Source organism: Cololabis saira, chromosome 19 (genome assembly GCF_033807715.1).
Source record: "Cololabis saira isolate AMF1-May2022 chromosome 19, fColSai1.1, whole genome shotgun sequence".
In the NCBI taxonomy this organism is placed as follows: domain Eukaryota; kingdom Metazoa; phylum Chordata; class Actinopteri; order Beloniformes; family Belonidae; genus Cololabis; species Cololabis saira.
The window spans coordinates 29,048,017-29,066,822 of NC_084605.1; the positions used below are offsets into that span (position 1 = coordinate 29,048,017).

The window sequence follows — 18,806 nt, forward strand, 5'->3', positions numbered from 1 at the left end:
GACCTCTGGGACATGTAGCTGTTTTTAATAAAGGTTTTAGTCCGACTCTTGTTTTGAAGCTCCCGCCTCAGCTATCTTAGCCAGTCAGACGTCACCTTTAACTGTTGATGTGCCCAGCGCCACCCCCGCCCCCCGATATGTGTTGTATGTGTGCGCGTACATGTGTGTGTTGTCACAGAAAAGGTTCAGCCAGCAAAGTGTGCGTGTGTGTTTTTACTTTGAGGCCAATGGAAACTGATGGCTGCATGTTGCCTTACGAAGCAATCTCACAGACACCCAGACACGCACACGGACATCATGTTACACCGACACCAACGCAGAGCTCAGTCCAAACATGCACAACTCAGACTCCACCACAAACGCACACACGCAAATCACACACTGTTTAAGTTGGCATCGAATCAGACTCGCTGATTTTATAAACTGTACCAGTGAAAATAAACCAGTTTTTGTTGAAATCAAGCTGCAGTGTTCAGAATTTGTTTGAGGGAGTGGAAGCTGTGGGGAAACTTCACCCATGAAAACAGATGTTTGTCCAGAACTGTGTTCACCATCTCTGATATTCATCTTTGCTACAACTATGTTCACTGATTGTTCACAAGTCCCGTCTAGAAAGCTCTCATGTGTGAAGGCCGAGAGTTAAAACCTGTGAAGGTGCTTTAAGTAGAACAATAAACTAGATAAATAAACTGGGGTTTCACAAATAAAATAAAATTCATTATTATTTAATCTTGAATGCCACACCTCAGGTTTCCCGGCAGGACTTTAGTCAAGGCTTCACCCCACATGGGTTTTACTCGTCCTGCTGGTCTTCATTCAACCTTCTGTCACTCACAAACATGAAAGTATAAATAATTCTCCTTTACAGGACCCTCTTATCTGGCATAAATTAAAGTCCATGTTACATGAACCTAAATACGACGGCTACAAAGTGATTTTTAGGCGAGATATTTCTGTGAAACATCTGACAGTTGCCTGTCAACCTCAAACATGAGGTCTCTTAATTTTCACATTTGATTGGGCAGAAATTAAACTCAAGTACAAAGGAATCAGCATTTAACTTGAATGCTTTAATTAGTTAGCTCGACTAGTTGCACAAATCCTATTTAATTCTCTTCATCAAGCTCATTTTTAAAAATGCACCATTACTTTAGTGTATGTCTGATTGAAGTTCTCTCTTCCAGGGAAAGCTGCAGAGAAAACCTCTCATGAAATGTTCAGGATCATTAGTGACAAGACTCAGGGTTTTTTTTTTTCTTAAACATTTTATTGGTTTCCAAAAAAAACAACAAAATAAAAATAGACAGCAATTTCCTCCAAAATAATTTCGATGCTGCAGAACAGGACAGTTAAAACAGGAGCATCCCAGCAGGGAGGAGTCAGAGCGACGCCTCACCCTTCTCTGCTCCCCTTTCACGGCCAGCAGAAGAGTTGGGGAGAAGCTGCGTTGAAGATAAAGCGGCAGATAGAGGAGAATAGGAGGCGAGGGGACACTTGCTGTGAAAGAAACAAGTCCTGAAACTTGGAAACTCCACTGCCATCTTTTATACTCTAAGAGAGAAGACGAACTAAAACTGCAATTCTCTTTTATTCACATAGCGGTACGTCTAAGTCCCTTTGAATTAACTTTAAACTGAAGTGGCCGTCTGCTCTCTGGAGCAGACCTCTTCCTGGAATAAGGCATCTGCAGTGGTGTCAACAGAAACCACTGCAACAGGCGGGTCACACGAGCATTCAACGATCACAGTGAGAGCCGTGAACGTGGCAGCTCAATGTAAGTTGAGGCAGAAACAAGAACAGGGCTGCGTTTTCAGAGTCACAGAAGTATAAGGGCGGCACAAAGATCACAGGATGGATGCCAGGCTAGTCGATGTGTCGCTGCATGTGTGTGGGAGAGTCAATGAGCAGCAGTAAACGGTGATGGGACGGCTGTTTTAGGAGGTTGGAGGGACGCGAGAGAGGGAGACGAAGAGCAGGAGGGTGGAGGAAGGGGGAGCAGTGCGGGTCGCCACGAGTCATTTATGTGAAGGTGAGTCCCGCCTCATTGTAGACCTTGAAGACCTTCTCGATGGCGTTGACATAGGCAGCCGTTCGCAGGTCCAGACCAAGGTTGTATTTGCTTGCTGTGCGCATGATTTGCTGCGATGGAAGAAGATGAACGTTGTTAGATAAAGCACGCTGAACACCGACAAACACCCCATTTATTCAAGAGTATCTTCTTAGCTCAGATGATCATTTTATCATCAATTATTCTCATCAAAGCCACTCAAAGTAAAATCAGGACTCATGACCATCCGGGGCAGCACATCACAAGACAGTTCACACATCAGCTGCTGGTGTGAAACACAAAGTGCACCTCTAGTGCCCCCATGTGGTCAAACGTGGTATTACTACATAGTGTGGCTTAAAAGAAATGACACTCTGAACACCAACAAACACCCCATTTATCCAAGAGTATCTTCTTAGCTCAGATGATCATTTTATCATCAATCATTCTCAAAGCAAAACTTATGCCCACAAACTGGTGTTACAATCTATGTGCCCCCATGTGGTCAAACGTGGTATTACTACATAGTGTGGCTTTAAAGAAAATGATCCTCTTTCCTCCTGCAGCCAACAATGATGGAAGAGTTTGCTGCTGGATGAAACTGATTAAAGAGCAAATTTTAAAGCTTGCTGCAGCACAATCCAGTCACAGCGCTCACATCTGTAGCGTTAAGATGTAAAATGTCCCAAAAACAAAGCTCTCTAAATGCTGATGCTAACAGCAGGAGAGAAAAGCTAATAAAGATGTTTGACTTGCCGATATTTAAAATCTTTTTTCTTTGGAGTCAGAGCCTTTCAAAAACCCCTTACATTTGTAGCAGTATAACCAGTTTGATGTGGCTTTCATTGAAAATTGTGAGACACATGTCCAAAAAGGGCCACGGGCCAGGACTCCAAGCAGGACTGGGTGTACAAGGACCGAGGTCTCTGTATTTGGGTTTCCTGCTGGACCGAATGAGCTGAGTGGAACCTCGGAGGTCTGGTTCTGACAGCTGCAGTATTTAATCTAGTTCCTGTTCAACGTAACACACTGGCTGAGCTCATGCAGTCACTTACCCGCGCAGACCTCTCCATCGTGTAGGCCAGCCCAGAGTGAACGATGTCTTTCTCAGAAGCACCCTACAAGGGACGGACAGAGACTTAGAGACACACTAAAAATCATGTTTCTAAAACCAGAGAATTAAACTTCTGATCTATTGATAAGGCAAATTTAGAATTATTTATAGATGCAGTATTTATCAATTGAGAATAACTGATATTTTGGATTTGCTGAACATTTGCTGAAGACCTTCAACAGCAACTTTACCAGATGAAGCTGGTCAGATGGAAGTGGAAAACGGCTTTACTCAGTCTAATTATTACTTCTCAACTCTCCGATATCTCAAGGAGGCAGTGCTCACAACCAACAAACAGCAGGTGGAGCGTTCCTGACGGGTTTCTGACGTGTATCTGATGTGTATCTGATGGCAGATTTTACTCACAGCAACTCTGGCCTGGAAGTCAGCGGTAGGTACGATGGGGATGGGTCCTCCCTGCTTTCCAAACTTCCTCTCCAAGCTCTCCTGCACAGACACTGGCAACAAAAAGAGTGGAAAAAGGAAAGGACAAGTTAGGACAATTATAAAAATGATTGGGTATTTAATAGTGGCATCACAGGAGTTGTGAGTTTTTTCTCCTCACGTAGCCAAAAGAGAGAGAGAAAAAAAAAAAAGCAAAACAAAAAACTAATGCAGTTCTGTAAAGACACATTGCTTGTTGATTCCACCAAATATTCAATTTTGTAACTCTTTTTTTCAAACACGATAGAAGTATATGGTAACAGACACGCCTTAACATACTGAAACAAGGAATGCAAGAGTCACCCTTTTAGTTTTCTTTTTGGAGAAGCAGCAGGTTTGAAAATAAGTAATAAAAAAAAACAGACTCATGACTAAACATGAGTCTGTGTGATTGGCTGCATGTGAACAAAAGAGATAATAGAAAAGGAAATGGACAGACTGTGAGGAGACGTTTCCTGTACACAACTTGCACAGCAACAGCAGCAGCATCTCTCCCTGAACCACCGGACTGGGTAAGATCTAACATTTTGTTGACTGAACTTGGTACAAAACCAAGATGATCCTCCAGAGCAGATCTCCAAAGTATTACAAGTAAATTCAAAGTTTAAACTGAACGTGATCTTATGCTTTCAGGAAACATTTGTGGTACTGTGAGTGAACACGGCTTCACGCTGAGATAACAGGACAAGAACATCAGTGATACGCAATACAACTACAGGAAGGGTGAGTAGCCGTAACGTTGCTGTTATGATGAATGCAGAAACTCCTGATGAACTAAGGAAGCTGAATCTCAAGGAGTCAGCTCCTGGTCTGACAAGTGAAGATGAGTTGAGAGGTAGTTCAGTAAATTAAATGAGGTATATGGACTCTTCAGTGCTGGTACTGACCACAGCTACGTCAGGGTTAGAGTTCCTTAAGGGTTGCATCACCTCACTGTAGTATGTCTGTTCATGATACGTTTGTTTTGTTTCCCTCTAGATGCCTAGAAGATTTTACTACGGCAATGCTACAACAGCTTGGGACAAGAAGAGAATCAGAGAGGAGAGACTGATAAACTACCCAGAGACGCTCTATGAAACTGAGAGGGATGGAAGAGATGACAAATACATGTTTGGTACAAAACACTACGCCAATTGGATGGCAAAAATAAAAAAGGATTTGAACGCCGATAAAACGGTAATACCTTCTTATAAATTGACCACTAAGACAAAAGGCACTATTATGGTGTATCCTCATACTGAAACAGAAGGTAAAACTACCACTGCATTCTTTGTGGTAAATGGCTCACCGGAGGAGAGGAAAAGATTTGAAGATTGGTTCATGACTGTGGACATTAAAAAAGAAACCACTGTATAACTCCTCACCTGCACTTCTGTCAGTCTTTATCTTGAAATAGTAATATGAAATTGAAGTAAATAAATGAAGGATAAAACACAAAAACTTGTAATTGTGTTTGGGATCTCAACTGTCATATCAGTATTTTACTATGTCAATAATCTGCTTCTAATGTTTTTGGTGTTTGTTGTGAGATTATAATAAACTAATGGTGGAGTTTCTTCAGATTGTGCCTCATGACTCTTATTCTTGGTAGAAGGAGGAAGAACTACGGATAGGTTTGTACTCACTGAGAAGGTGGTAGTTTGAGTCCCTCTCATATTTGAAGGTCAGTCTTCCGTAGCTGACGTGGTTGAGATTCTTCAGCCACTCAAAGTAAGACACAGTCACACCACCAGCATTCAGGTACATGTCCTGCAGGAAACACACGTGGTGAGATGGATGCGTGCAGGAAGCAGCCTTCACTCCCACATACAAGGTTTCTGTTTTATCAGAATCAGAAAAAGCTTTATTGCCAGGTCAGACATAAATCAGACGAGAGAACTTGACTCCCGTTTACACCGATGGCACCATTAATACGGACGCCATATTGTGTAAAATCACTATGTTTGACTGGTAATACTGGAAGCACAAAATAATCACATCCCGGGAAAATCTTATGTTCAGGTGTTAACTTCACCCAGAAGCACTCAGCGTTACATTTTATTAAAACTGTTCATTCAGCTTCAGATAAAGAGAAATTTGATTCCAATTCAATTTAATATCCGGATGATGAGCTAAATCTGTTTCCATCCAGATACTGGAAGACTTCTATTACTTCAGCTTTCTCTGTGTGCATGTGTGGACTTACAGGAATGACCATGACGTTGTTCTCCAAGAAGACCTTGTCAGCATCTGGGGTGGTGGGACCATTAGCACCCTCAGCAATGATCTAACAAGACAGATGAAGAAAAACTCTTGGAATAAACAGCGACCACATTTCTTAACTGCGAGGATGAGAAAAGGGAAAACAAACAAATACAGAAACCTGCTAAGGAATATGGTGCCTGTTTCTACCTTGGCCTTGATCCTCGGTGCGTTGTGGCGTGTGAGCTGCTTCTCTCCAGCAGCTGGAATCAGGATGTGGCACTCGGCCTCCAAGATGTTCCCTTCGTAGGGTTTGGCTCCGGGGAAGCCCACGATGGTGCCGTGTTGCTGCAGACATTACAAAGATGAACAAATATTTGCATGTTTTCAAGCAAAAAAGTAGAAGATTTGAGCAAAATCACAGCAACATTTGGAAGGGGACAGAGAGAAAGAAGAGAGAACAACTCTGAAGTAAAACAATCAGCTGTTCTGGTACCAGCTTGTAGTCCTCCAGCTGTTTGGGGTCCATGCCGTCTGGGTTGTAGATGGCTCCATCAATCTCAGCGATGCCCACACACTTGGCACCAAACCTGTGCAGGTACCTCATGGAGTGGAGACCCACATTACCAAAGCCCTGCCAAGAGTCACAGCAAAGGAATTATCACTATTGTCAAAGGAATTATGAGCCCTACTAACTTTTAAACAGCATTCTCAAGTTGCTCTACCTCCCTTTCCTCAAACATGTATTTGGTGCCACCTTGTGGACAGACTAAGTTATAACTTCATCATGAAGTCAAATGAAAGTAAACCAGATGGTGATCAGTCACAACATGAAGTGATCAACATTGATCGGCTTATTGCAATTCAGCGTTCTTCTAAGAAACAGGAAACAGTCTGATCATTTATTCTTTTAGGTGAACTAACCAGTCCCAACTCACACATAGGATCTGTTGCACGTCCCCCACACACTACCTGCTCCAACTGGTCAGAGGTGTTGTTGGGAAGCAGGAGAACCATTGTTATAACTAAATACTGTTAAGTAATGTCAATGTTGCGGCTCACTGGTAAGTGCCAGGTGATGTGGCAAATAAGGTAAAAAGGCAGATGAAAGGGATACCCTCTCCTAAAAATCATGCTGTTGCTGAAAACACGTTATCACCCAAGTATATCACTATGGAGCCTCTACGTAAATCTCTAAGGAAACTTAATCTCAGCACAAATTAATCCTCAAACACACACACACAGATTAGGTTTTTGAAAACCCGTGTCGTCATTCAGCTGCTGTCACCACCTCTTCACCTTCTCAGTGGGGTCCTAAACCCATCTCCCCCTCGTTCCAACCTCCCTCAGAACAAAATAGATTGTGTTCAAAACCGGCTTATGCAATGTAGTACCGCGTACTGCTCCGGTGGTCGTGTCTTTAGTATGCACCGTGCCACCATGTGATGGCATAAGGTGGTCACATGATTATCTGTAGTGGCTCACTGGATTAACGTATGCAACATTTTGACAGATTCAGTATGTACTAGCGGTGTAGTATGCAGCGATAGTTTACTTTCCAAATGCAAGCTGCAGCTTCCTGGACAGACAATTTACAGAATATCAAATTGCACTGTTGTCATAAGAAGAAGCGGTAATTATCGAAAGTATTCTGAGAAAACAGCCACTGCTGAGGATTTTCCTGTCTGCATGTTCAAGTATGCATGCGCGTGCACGACTATGATACACAAGTTCATCTTGTGACAAAGGGAAGTGAAACTCAGAGAATGCAACTCGATGACTTTTTGTGTCCACAAAAGCACTTCTGCTTTCACATAGCCAGTGTGTTTTCAAATAGAGGCCTTCATTTTTTTGTCGCGGAGTCAAGTTTCAAACACATAATTCAGGGATCAGATTTAGAGTTCATGACTAATCTAACAAAAATGATAATGTTACTCTGAAATTCTGCCCCACAAAAGCAGAGTGAGTCACTTTCTCTGTCTACTGGTCCCTCCCTTACTGAATCACCATTTTCCATCAACAATGAAAGGAAAGACCACGAAGGAGGTCGGAGCTGGGATAAAAACAGATGGCGGGCTCTTAAAGAGGCACGGCTCTAAAATCCCTCATCAAGACTTTAAATGAGAGTTTAAACCCTGCCTGCGTCAGTGGGAAAACAAAAGTTAATTCAGTGTGTCCTACAGTAAATGTTTTCTACTTGGAGAATAGTTTTAAGACAGTAGTTTTGTGTACCTGCAAGATGAAGGTCTTGTCCTGGAAGCCGGGTGTCAGACCCAGCATACTCATGTAGGATGCCTCGTTAATGAAGTTCTCAATCCCGTGGAAAACTCCACGACCAGTGGCGGAGATACGTCCGTGGATTCCTCCCTGGCTGATGGGCTTTCCTGTCACACACGCGTGGGCATTGATGTCCTGGGAAGACATACAAGGCAAGGCAAGTTTATTTATATAGCACAATTCAAAACAAGGTAATTCAAAGTGCTTTACATCAACATTAAAAGCGGCAAGACACAATTGAACAGTAAATAACAAATAGAATGAAATAAAATAAGAAAAGAGGTGAAATAATAAAAAAAAAAATAAGGGCAGTAGAGTACAGCAGGTAAGTATTTAATTTAAGAGTACGCTTCAGTAAACAGTAATGTTTTTAGGCCTGATTTAAAGGAGCTGACAGTTGGAGCAGACCTCAGGTCTACAGGAAGTTTGTTCCACCGGTGAGGAGCAGAATAACTGAACTGCCTCACCTTGCTTGGTTCTGGTTCTGGAACCACAACAAACCAGATCCAGATGAACCTCAGGGGTCTGGGAGCTTCATAGGAACTAACAGATCAACCATGTATTTTGGTCCAAGACCATTCAGGTCTTTGTAGACCAGCAGTAAGATTTTAAACTCTATCCTTTGACTCACTGGAAGCCAGTGTAGTGATTTAATGACCGGTGTAATGTGGTCTAGTTTCCTGGTGTTTGTAAGGACTCTGGCGGCAGCGTTCTGGATCAGCTGCAGCTGCCTGATTGATTTCTGGTTAAGGCCTGTAAAGATGCCATTGCAATAATCCAACCTACTGAAAATGAATGCAAGAATACGTTTTTCCATGTCTTGTTTAGACAGAAACCCCTTAATTCTAGCAAGGTTTTTCAGGTGGTAATAGGTAGATTTAGTGATAAACTTTAGATGGCTGTTGAAGTTCAGGTCAAAGAGGATCAGATCACAATCATGAACACATCCTACTTTACAAATATCATTCAAGCTTTAAGTAAAGCTCAAATACCCCTCTCAAATCCTCAGTGACCAGTTTTAAAAGCACAAACAAAATGTTTAATTTGAGGATACTAAAAAGTCCAGCCCCCAGTGGCCACCACTGGTACTGCATGTCCCCTCTGCACCAGTTTGATCTTCCAGCCAGGGCTGTTGACTGCTTGACATACTACACATACAGCAGGTTATTATGAACACCACCTGACCAGAACGTGTCACAGCCGACTGAACGTCAGTCCAAACCATCCACAGCCCTCCGTCTTCAGATACCCAGCACAGGAATTTGCCCGATAAAACCTGCGTCAGGAGTATCTGGACAAGAGGGCGCATAGCTGTCTGAGGTGAAGGAGGACAAGGAAGGGGAGCAGAATATCAAACTAATAGCATTACACTTAACACCTTTCTAAATCAAGATTAATTGGTGTGTTAATACTGTGTGTATCACAATATCTTAAAAAGGAGAGATACTCTTACAGTGGCGCTAGCAGCTGCTTTCAAGGTTGTTGGGATGGTTGACATACCCAGTTTAAGACCAAAGACTAACATTAAACAGAGCTTAAAGAGCGCAGTCAGCCCTTTCTCTTCTTGTTCCTGTCAAACCTGCCTTTTCTAAACATTTGAAAAAAAAGTGCAAAGGGTTGCATAAAACACACATCCTGTAGGAGATTAATGATGGCAAGCATAGTCTCCCTTTCCTTTGCAATATAACTTAGTAAGGCCCGGTCAAGGAAAGCTGCAGCAAACTCTGCACCAAGACGATAAAAGCTGATAAAATACATAACAATGGGTTTGAAAATAAAGTGGATTAGACACGAGCGGCACCAACTGTTTTAAATACCAAGTCATGCTGCAGTCTCAATTATAATTCAACTAATAAGCCAATGAATCAATCTGGAAAAAGCTTCAGAATAGTGAATTTATATAATTCATCATTAAGCTGAGAAGAATAGTGAAAAAAAAACGATCTAATGTTCTATCATCTTTGAACATTTATTTTTCTTTTTTGCATTTTATGGATTCAAGAGATTTCTATGATAATTAAAATAGTAACTGGATAATAAAATATTTTCTGTAAAAAGATCAGTTGAACCTTTTTTCCCCTCATCTGCTGGTTTTTTAGTTTTAACTCAGTGATGTATCCAGATTACTGTTTTGCTGGATTAATAAACATGGAAGATGTCCTTATGTTATGTATAAATTGTATAATGTATAAAAAGTGTTACAGTACAACTACATCGTATTAATGAGGCCAAAAACTGCTGAAAACTAGATTTTGATGACTTCAGATTCATCACATCCTGCGCTTCCAGAAACGTGGAAATGTGACCCCTTTCCATGACACTATTGTGATAAAGTGGATAATTGAATTGCCTGAAAAACCTCCTGGAAGCGTAAAAAGGTTTTGGCAATGTTTTTTTTTTTTTTTTTTTTAAATTAGAGCCTTTCCCCGTACAGATTTTCTTTTTCAGTATTTGAGTTCTGAGCAAATCTCAGGATAATGGGGACATGTCCCTCCACTTGTTGAGCGGGCGGCATTTACAGAGGCTATCGCCCTCGTTGCAGGCAGCGCAGGTTTGAGTCCCACCTGTCGCTGTTTGCTCCGTGTCTTCCCCAGTCTCTCCCTGTTTCCTGTCCACCTACTGTCCAAATAAACGCCACCAGTGCCAAAAATGTCCCTCCACTTACGTGATGAGGCTCCGAGAGAAAAACCGAAGTCATTTTGTCTTTGTATGTGTATAAAAAGCGTATGAAGAGGACTGTTTGTACTGTTCTCCACGTTGGCGCTGCAGTCTTATTTGTTTGACTACTGACGTCACCGAAACCACTGTCAGCAGACGCAAGCTTCCTTACAGCTGGATCCGACCTTAGATATTTACAAACAATGAGCTCTCTTCCTTAGCGTCTATATCGACAGACTTGTGAGCGAGTGGCAGCAGCCGGACAGATTCTTGTACAACACAACAGTTTCTGAACACTTTTACAAAGTTAAGATTGTTCCTCTAACCCCATCTACACCATCGCTCACGTTGTTTTGGTCCCAAAGAAACATTTATGCTCCATCCAATCTAATAACAAACCTGGGTTTAATTCAACTCTGGAATGTTCCTTTAAAACAGACGAGCAAAATACAGTCAAGCAAGAGTTTCCTAAAGATTTGTGACTAGCATGTGCGTAGTTTATATTTTCCTACTTTAGCCGAATAAGTCTTGTTTGGCACTTTTTGCTCAGGCATAACATAAAACTTCTGTTTGAAAGAGAGGAGGAATGTTTCCATGGTTGGTGGGAAGGGAGAGGCAGGAAACCACTGCTCATAGCTCACATGTGACTCACTCCCCGTTCTTTTTATTTTTTCTCCACTCCCCGTTCTTAATTCGGCCGATTTAAAAAAGAAAAGAAAATGTGTGCCAATAGCCCGGCCAGGCAGGGGGAGCAGTAATGCATGTCAGAAACTCACAGTGTGTGCAATGGTGTTGGCATATGTGTCGGCGATCCAGGACATTTCCCTCTCTCCGGTGCTCATGTCTGGTGCAGGGACGTCGATGCCAGGCCCTGGTGAACAAAGGAGGGGGCAGTGGAGGAGAGGGGGTAGTGGGAATGTTTTGGTAAACTGTGGTAGCCATTATGCAGGAAGGCTCAAAGTGCATACTTCAAAAACAAGATCACTAAGAGAGTGAGTACAGTATCAGAATCTTGACTGGATGCCCTAAAAGTATGAATAACAGCGTTTTGTTGGAGATGCAGAACGCTGAACGGCAGGGTGAAACGTGAGAAGCAGCCTCGGCGTCCTTGTGTCACATGTATAGGTGCCCTCAAGACCCTTGATCTAAAAACAGAAGCAGGCATGCAGAGACGCCAGTGACAAAGATGGAGGGAGGCCCTTGTATACTTCAGACTGTGCAGTTAAAGCTCAAATGACTCAATGACTGCAGAGTAGTGGCAAAGAAACTTCATCTGTGTTTGACCTGAACACATAAATATTTACATACATTCAGGTAAGGGTGAGTATGGGGGCTGCTGACCTTCTGATCCAGTGAACAGTACATGTTCATGATGCCCAGCCAACATAAAACCCACCATTACAATACATGTAACCCCCCTATCTAATAATATGTAGGCTATTTAGGTTGTTTTTTTATATATTTAAAAAAAGAGTTGTTTAACTCAAATGAAATGAAGTTACTGGTTTTTACCACACATGCATGTCTGTGTATCATCCCGTGTTTAAATGTAAATACACTTTAATTAGATGCCTCATCAGTCGATGCAGGCAGACTGAAGCTCCCCCTCCCTGAGTAAACAGAGCTGGATGACGGGAAACGTTCACTCCTCTCAATGGAAATGTGAAACTTTGACCATTACAGATATTTGTACTCCGTCTTTTGAGTAAAAATGACTGCTCCTTTTATCATAAAAACAACATTGGAGGTTATCAGTTTAAACGGCTGTTCTGGCAGTCATTCAGAAACTTACCAATGAAGCCTTTCTTGGCCAGCTCGATAGTGAATCTCCTGGTAATCTTCTCCAGCTCGTTGTCCTGCAACAGACTACGTTTTAGGAGAAACTCCTTGACAAGACATTTGCACATTCTACACCATACCAAACAGTGTACACTCCTACAAAAACCCTATCAGATAACAAAAAAGGTGCATCTTTAGCCAAGTCTGAGCTTTGAAGCAGCCGATTTCAGCAGATCCACAAGACGGCTAGAGATTACAGTCTGTGAGGCCATAAAAGACAAAGAAAAAAAAACAAAAACACAGAAACACGCTATTCAAGTCTAATTGTTGTTGAACACTGCTTTCGTCTCAGTAAACAAATACTAAACCAGATGTCTTGCTTTTTACATTCTGGTGAGAGTGAGTCATCATTCTGTTTGTTTTGATTTGATTAAAAAACCAAAAAAAAAAAAAAAAAAGGAAAACTGAAGGCTGGCTCCAGCCTTATGAATGTGTAGAGAACCTCCTCTCCTCGAAGTAGTGTGTGTGTGTGTGTGTGTGTGTGTGTGTAAGAGAAAGGGAGGAGGATTGGCACTGGAAAGCTTACAGAGTAATTCCTGGGGTTGATCTTAACTCCAGCTTTGGCTCCTCCAAATGGCACATCTGGAAGAGCATAATACAGCTTAAAACCATAGAAACATGTACGCACTCGGCACATCCACAGTCATGTTTCTTACACTGTAATCAGGGAGAAATCAAGTAGAATAAGAGCTGCTTAAGCACTGTCGTGATCAAAGGCCTATCATTTTGGTCAAATAATCAAACAGCGATTATATGGATGTGGAGATGAGCAGGAGGTTTCATGGAAGGTTAGGCCTTAAATACTTACCGACAACAGCACACTTGTAGGTCATCAGGGAGGCCAAAGCCTTCACCTCATCCACAGACACATCTGTGCTGTAACGGATACCTGCGGGAACACAGATACGAGGGAATTTACACACCACAGCCACCTCAAAAAAGGCAAATTGGATGACAGCTAAATGTGACAAGCTCTAGACTGATTTTTATTGGCTACAAACAGAAAATTGTGTTTTTATCAGCTAGTTTGAGTTCAAATCCTCCTGCAGGCCAATACCGTTCAGGTTCTCATATGGGGAAAACCTTATCTTGTTCTGAACCTACTGTAACTCCACATACATGCACAGGGACAACAGGAAATGAAAAACTGTTTACATGAGAGATATGATAACTGACATCTCACATTGTGCTCTAAGGACTACTCCACGACACATGGGCCTGTCAGAAATCTCCAACTGTATCTGGAGTTTCATTTAGAAGGCAATCGATGGGTGGAGATTGAGTGAACCAATCCCAGTCCTCCCTTCTGACGCAGGCCGTCGACCCGCTGTCAAGCCTTCCCGTTGTCTGCTGTTTACTACAGCAGCCTCGGCAACATGTGCGTCCTTATACGAGATCATAAAACCAGGCTGCACGTGTCAGAGTACCCCATCGCAGCGGCTGCCTGAGTGGGACTGAACAGCAACGCCAAAAATAGCACATCCAGAGTTAGATTACACCAAGAAACACAAGGACAGGCGGTACAAAGAGGAGACTACGAGTTGCTTTACGGGGAGAAAAGAGTTGCATGTCCATTCATGTGTTTGACAAAGAAAAAACTGGGAAGGCCCCTATAAAAGCGCAGCACTATGGTAGCATCTTTACTATATGATGGCATCATTTTTCATCCACTTAGCTCCTAATAGCATTACTGCAGTCAGGCCTTGTCAGGCATGTCTACGGTTACCACAAAACTGACTCATGTGCAATGAAAGGATCAAACATCCCTAAACAAACCTCCATCTATCTGAGTGCTGCTGAGCCTTTTCTTCTGTCTGTCATTACCATTTATCTCAAGGTCAGCTGAGTTTTTTCAGGCCAACAGAGGGACTAGTTGGAACTCACTGATCAAATAAAAAGGAAAGGGGGGAAAAAAAGAAAGGAAAAAAAAGAAAAATCCAAACATCCTTATCCACCCACCCAGCCAGCATCCCCACGGCAACAAGAACCAAACAGATCTGTAAATGCATTCCTCTGAAATGGAGGACAAACTTGTGGGAAGTTATACTGTAGCTCAGGGTTCTTCATTGTTTCATTTCTACGATCAGAACTGAACACTCAACATAATGAAGCCATTTACGCCTCACAGTCGAATGTAAAACACACTTTTTGGGTGTTTGTTTAAATAACTGAGCTAGGCGTATATTCATTCAACTGTGGATTCCTGTGGGATTTTTTTTATCTGCAGTTTATAAGCCTTTCAAAAATGTGATTCTTTAGTAATGTCCACAATTACCAACAGTATTACCAGGTAGTAGCATTTTCCCCCTTTAGGAGGTGCATAAATATATCAAAGTTTTAAAAACTGACTCATAACAAGAGGTGGTAAAGTTTCTCAAACAACAAGACACTGGATGTATCCATTAAAGCTCATTGATGTCACATAGAAAGATGAAGAGCTCTCCTCTCCAAAAGTAATAGTCCATAAATCCTTTTGAAACTGAGTTTGAAGTTTAAAAGTTGGCCAGGAGACATTTCAGTTAAATACTTGCACACTACAACATGCAAATTCAAATATTAGTTTTCCTATTTTTTCTATTTGCCCGTACTTCTGCACAGTAGAGAATATCCCTCACGTGTGCAGTTTTGGTGCGTCACCCTCAGTTCACGTGTGGCAACAGTGACAGCGATACTGAGATTTTCATAGATAATATAAATGAATAAGTGGCTCTCTGGAGGAGAGTTAACAACTCCAGTGAGGAGCAGTTTTGTCCAGTTTTGACAGTTGTCAGTCTCTATTGGTCTGAAGAGCAGGGGGTGGTGGGGTTGAGCACGTACACGTGCATGCAAGTACAAAAGCAGCCTTTGCACTTTGTAGTTTGCTCAACATAGACAAGGGTCTGCACACTATCAATGATTAAACCAATTGAAAGATAACAGCTCGTAATCCTAATCCCCATTATCCAGAGAGATGAAATACATGATCCACTGAAGTTAATAACTGTGCAGCCAGAATTAGTAAACTACATCTAGCTATATCTAAGACCTGATATGTCTCCCAAGTTACTTGTAGGATCAGTCTAGTGGGTGATCTGGTGTAATGATTACTACCAGTCTTCTTATTCTGTAAATATATTATAGTTAATTTGGCAAATATTTGTGAACCAGACATCAACTCTTACAGCTATTTGTTTGACCTTCCATTGCAAACATGAACAGTTTGCAGTGGATATGAATCTGAACTAGTGAGTTACCTTTAGATTATGTGACATGTGCAACACCTGAGACTTCAAGACTGACAGTCAAAAGTACAAAAAAATGAATAACACTATAATTTAGTATACTGAACCGATGCAGCAGGAGAGTTTACATCAGTCCACTGTCCTTTCCACACCACTGAACCGTGCCCCTGGACTGGCCACCTACTCAGAAACCATGCCTCTTCCTGCTGAAAATGACTCCTATAGCCCCCTTCCCCACCTGTCACACGCTGACAAGTAGAGGCATTAATAAACACATCCACCCACCTTCCTCCCCCCAACTTTCATGCCATTTGTCTTCCTTTACATCACATTACTCTTTCCACAACGTACCCAGCATGCACTATAGATTTAGCCCATGATACTTTGCTTTGAACTTTAAACTAATTAGTAACTAAACTGGGCATATTTGCCCTGCTCTTGACACTACTTGTACGTGCGGGTGTGCACGACTTTCTGCATTAGGCAGTACTGTACACGAGGAATAAACTCTCCATGATGATCCATGCGATATGACACCTGGTGCCTTCACTTCCACCCCCTACCCTCGGAAATCACACACCTGACAACTTCTAGCTCTAATCAGTGTCTGCTATACGTTTTGACAAGGGGAAAAACTGCTACAATGCATTCAATTTTCAGTCAAAACTAATCACTGGACTGTGCTGAGCTGCATTTGTACAACAATAACGTTAAAAAGAAAAAAGGAAATCAGTGTTAGCGTCTCTGTAAACGCAGATGTGACTCTGAAGGCTTATTTATGGTTCCGCGTTACACCAACGCAGAGCCTACGGCGTAGGGTACGCGGCAACGCGCAACGTACGATGCGCATTGCCGCGTAGGCTACGCCGTACTCTACGGCGTAGGCTCTGCGTCGATTTACCGCGGAACCATAAATCAGGCATGAAGCACTTGGTTGACAGCTAAACGACAGCTACAGGGGAGCAGGAAGGTCACTGTAAACTGTAATGTACAAGCAGCAAACAGGGGTTAATTGGCCACTAAAAGCTGAATAATATCCCGTAGGGGACAGTTTTGTAGGTGAGAGTAAATTGAGAAGCTCGGAAATCCGACCGTGGTTGACGGGTGACGTCACCGCTGCATGGCTGCCGGACCGGCTCGGCTCTTACCGCCTTTGCACGGGGTCCTGTGCTGGCTGTGCTGGGCCCGGTAGCCCTCCACCACCTCCCACTCCCCGTTGTCCCTCTTGATGGGGAAGGAGACGCTGAGGACGTGGTTGCAGGGCTTGATGATGCGCAGGATGCCGCGCACCCGGTGCCGCTTCTGCTCGGGGGTCTCCCGGGTCCGCAGGTCCTCCACCAGCTTGTCCTCCACGATGGTGGCGCCGCGGTCGAAGAAGCCCTCGACCATCTTGAAAAAGTTGGGGTCGTCGGGCTTTTCCGCCGCGTCGGCGTAGCGGCGGACCCGCATCATGGAGGAGGACGCCGGCAGCGCGGACTCGGCGCAGCCCGAGGCCAGGGCGGCCCCGGCGGACCGGCTCAGCAGCTCTCCGAAGCACCGGTACATGTCTGGGGACGACTGGTGCTGGAAACTACGGAGAAACGGGAGTGGAAACTAGAGAGGCGGCGGGGGGGAGTCTAGAAGCGGAGACAGGCGGGTCCTCACTGCGTCCCGTCCTCGGAGAGAGTGGGAAGTGCTGCTGCTCCGGCCGCTTTAAGAGGCGGCGCCGCCAGGCGCGCCCCCGCGCCCAGAGCGCGCTCACGATCCTGCAGAAAAGGAAAGTGTAGCGATTTAACATTTATCCTGGAGGGTGTAATCAGACCCGGATTAACTCAGTGTGGTGCCCCAGTGGGTGACCACACTTGAAGTGCCCCCCTCCTCCCACATTTTACGATAAAAAAAATAAAAATTGAAATTTACTGTGGTTATAAAGACCATAGTCCAGGGGTGCAGATCCGATGTCAGGATTGGGGGGGACACCAACTAGGGTTGCCACCCGTCCCGTAAAATACAGAATTGTCCTTTATTTGAGAAAAAAATGTTGCGTCCCGTATTGAACTAATACGGGACGCGATTTGTCCCGTATTTTCATTAATTTTTACACCATATTCTAGTTGAATTATTGAAATAAATTAACTTTTACACCATATTCTAGTTGAATTATTGAAATAAATTAACTTTTACACCATATTCTAGTTGAATTATTGAAATAAATTAACTTTTACACCATATTCTAGTTGAATTATTGAAATAAATTAACTTTTACACCATATTCTAGTTGAATTATTGAAATAAATTAACTTTTACACCATATTCTTCACCTGTATATTCTACATCTGGGCTGATGTGGACATACGTAGCATAGGAGGTTATTTCAGTTGCTAGTATGGTTGGCTGTCTCTACAGTCATGCAAGTTCAATGTTATTAAAGCACTTACACTTTAAATCAAAGCATTTTGTTTTTCATATAAAATAAACACATTTTTATTCAGTTTAGAAGTTTTAGGGCTTTTTTTTTTGCTCCTGCGCTGCTGAAATCAGGGCGTCCCTTATTTCTATTTCTGAAAGGTGGCAACCCTAACACCAACGTGATTTTAATTTTACATTTTTTGCCAATATGCAACTCATACCATGCCATAAATTGGTCCATTGATCCACCAATTGATTATTGAAAAGGCTTCGTTGAAAACAGACGCATACAACCGAGAGGAAGCAGGAAAACAGCGGAGAAGTGAGCCACATGTTGGCTACGGGCAGGTACGAATGTAAACAGAACGTTGACAAAAAGTCATTGTCGAGCCCGTCAAAAATTAAAAAAAGATTAATTCAGACAAAAAAAAAAAATGTATGGAGTAGCAATACTTTCATTCTGTACACCTCAAAACGCACCGTGGATGTATTATTTTTTTAGAAATATATTTTTAATAAATATTCTACATATTCAACCTTTTAAGTCTGAAAATACATTTGTTCAATTTTGAATAATTTAGGGTATTTTTATTGGGGGGGACAACTCATGTTTTTCAGAAATTGGGGGGGACATGTC

At 42.6% G+C, this 18,806-nt stretch overlaps 1 protein-coding gene across 1 annotated transcript; it reads right to left on the reverse strand.

The window, feature by feature from the left end:
* Positions 1 to 1,245: 1,245 nt before the first annotated feature.
* On the reverse strand, positions 1,246 to 17,463 carry glud1b (glutamate dehydrogenase 1b). Its single transcript, XM_061708983.1, has 13 exons — positions 16,930 to 17,463; positions 13,369 to 13,449; positions 13,087 to 13,142; positions 12,514 to 12,577; positions 11,498 to 11,592; positions 8,019 to 8,198; positions 6,283 to 6,420; positions 5,997 to 6,134; positions 5,791 to 5,871; positions 5,231 to 5,354; positions 3,528 to 3,619; positions 3,103 to 3,165; positions 1,246 to 2,139 (listed from the first exon to the last, which is right to left on the reverse strand). The coding sequence occupies exons 1-13, from the start codon at positions 17,324 to 17,326 to the stop codon at positions 2,020 to 2,022; spliced, it is 1,629 nt and encodes a 542-aa protein (XP_061564967.1). The 5' UTR covers positions 17,327 to 17,463; the 3' UTR covers positions 1,246 to 2,019.
* Positions 17,464 to 18,806: the final 1,343 nt, after the last annotated feature.

Excerpts from the sequence above, each read along its gene's own strand:
- glud1b (XM_061708983.1), bottom strand. The coding sequence starts at position 17,326 with ATGTACCGGTGCTTCGGAGAGCTGCTGAGCCGGTCCGCCGGGGCCGCC. Across the intron at positions 13,143-13,368 it reads CTACAAGTGTGCTGTTGTCG|ATGTGCCATTTGGAGGAGCC; the intron begins GTAAGTATTTAA and ends ATGCTCTTCCAG. Across the intron at positions 12,578-13,086 it reads TCAACCCCAGGAATTACTCT|GACAACGAGCTGGAGAAGAT; the intron begins GTAAGCTTTCCA and ends AGTCTGTTGCAG.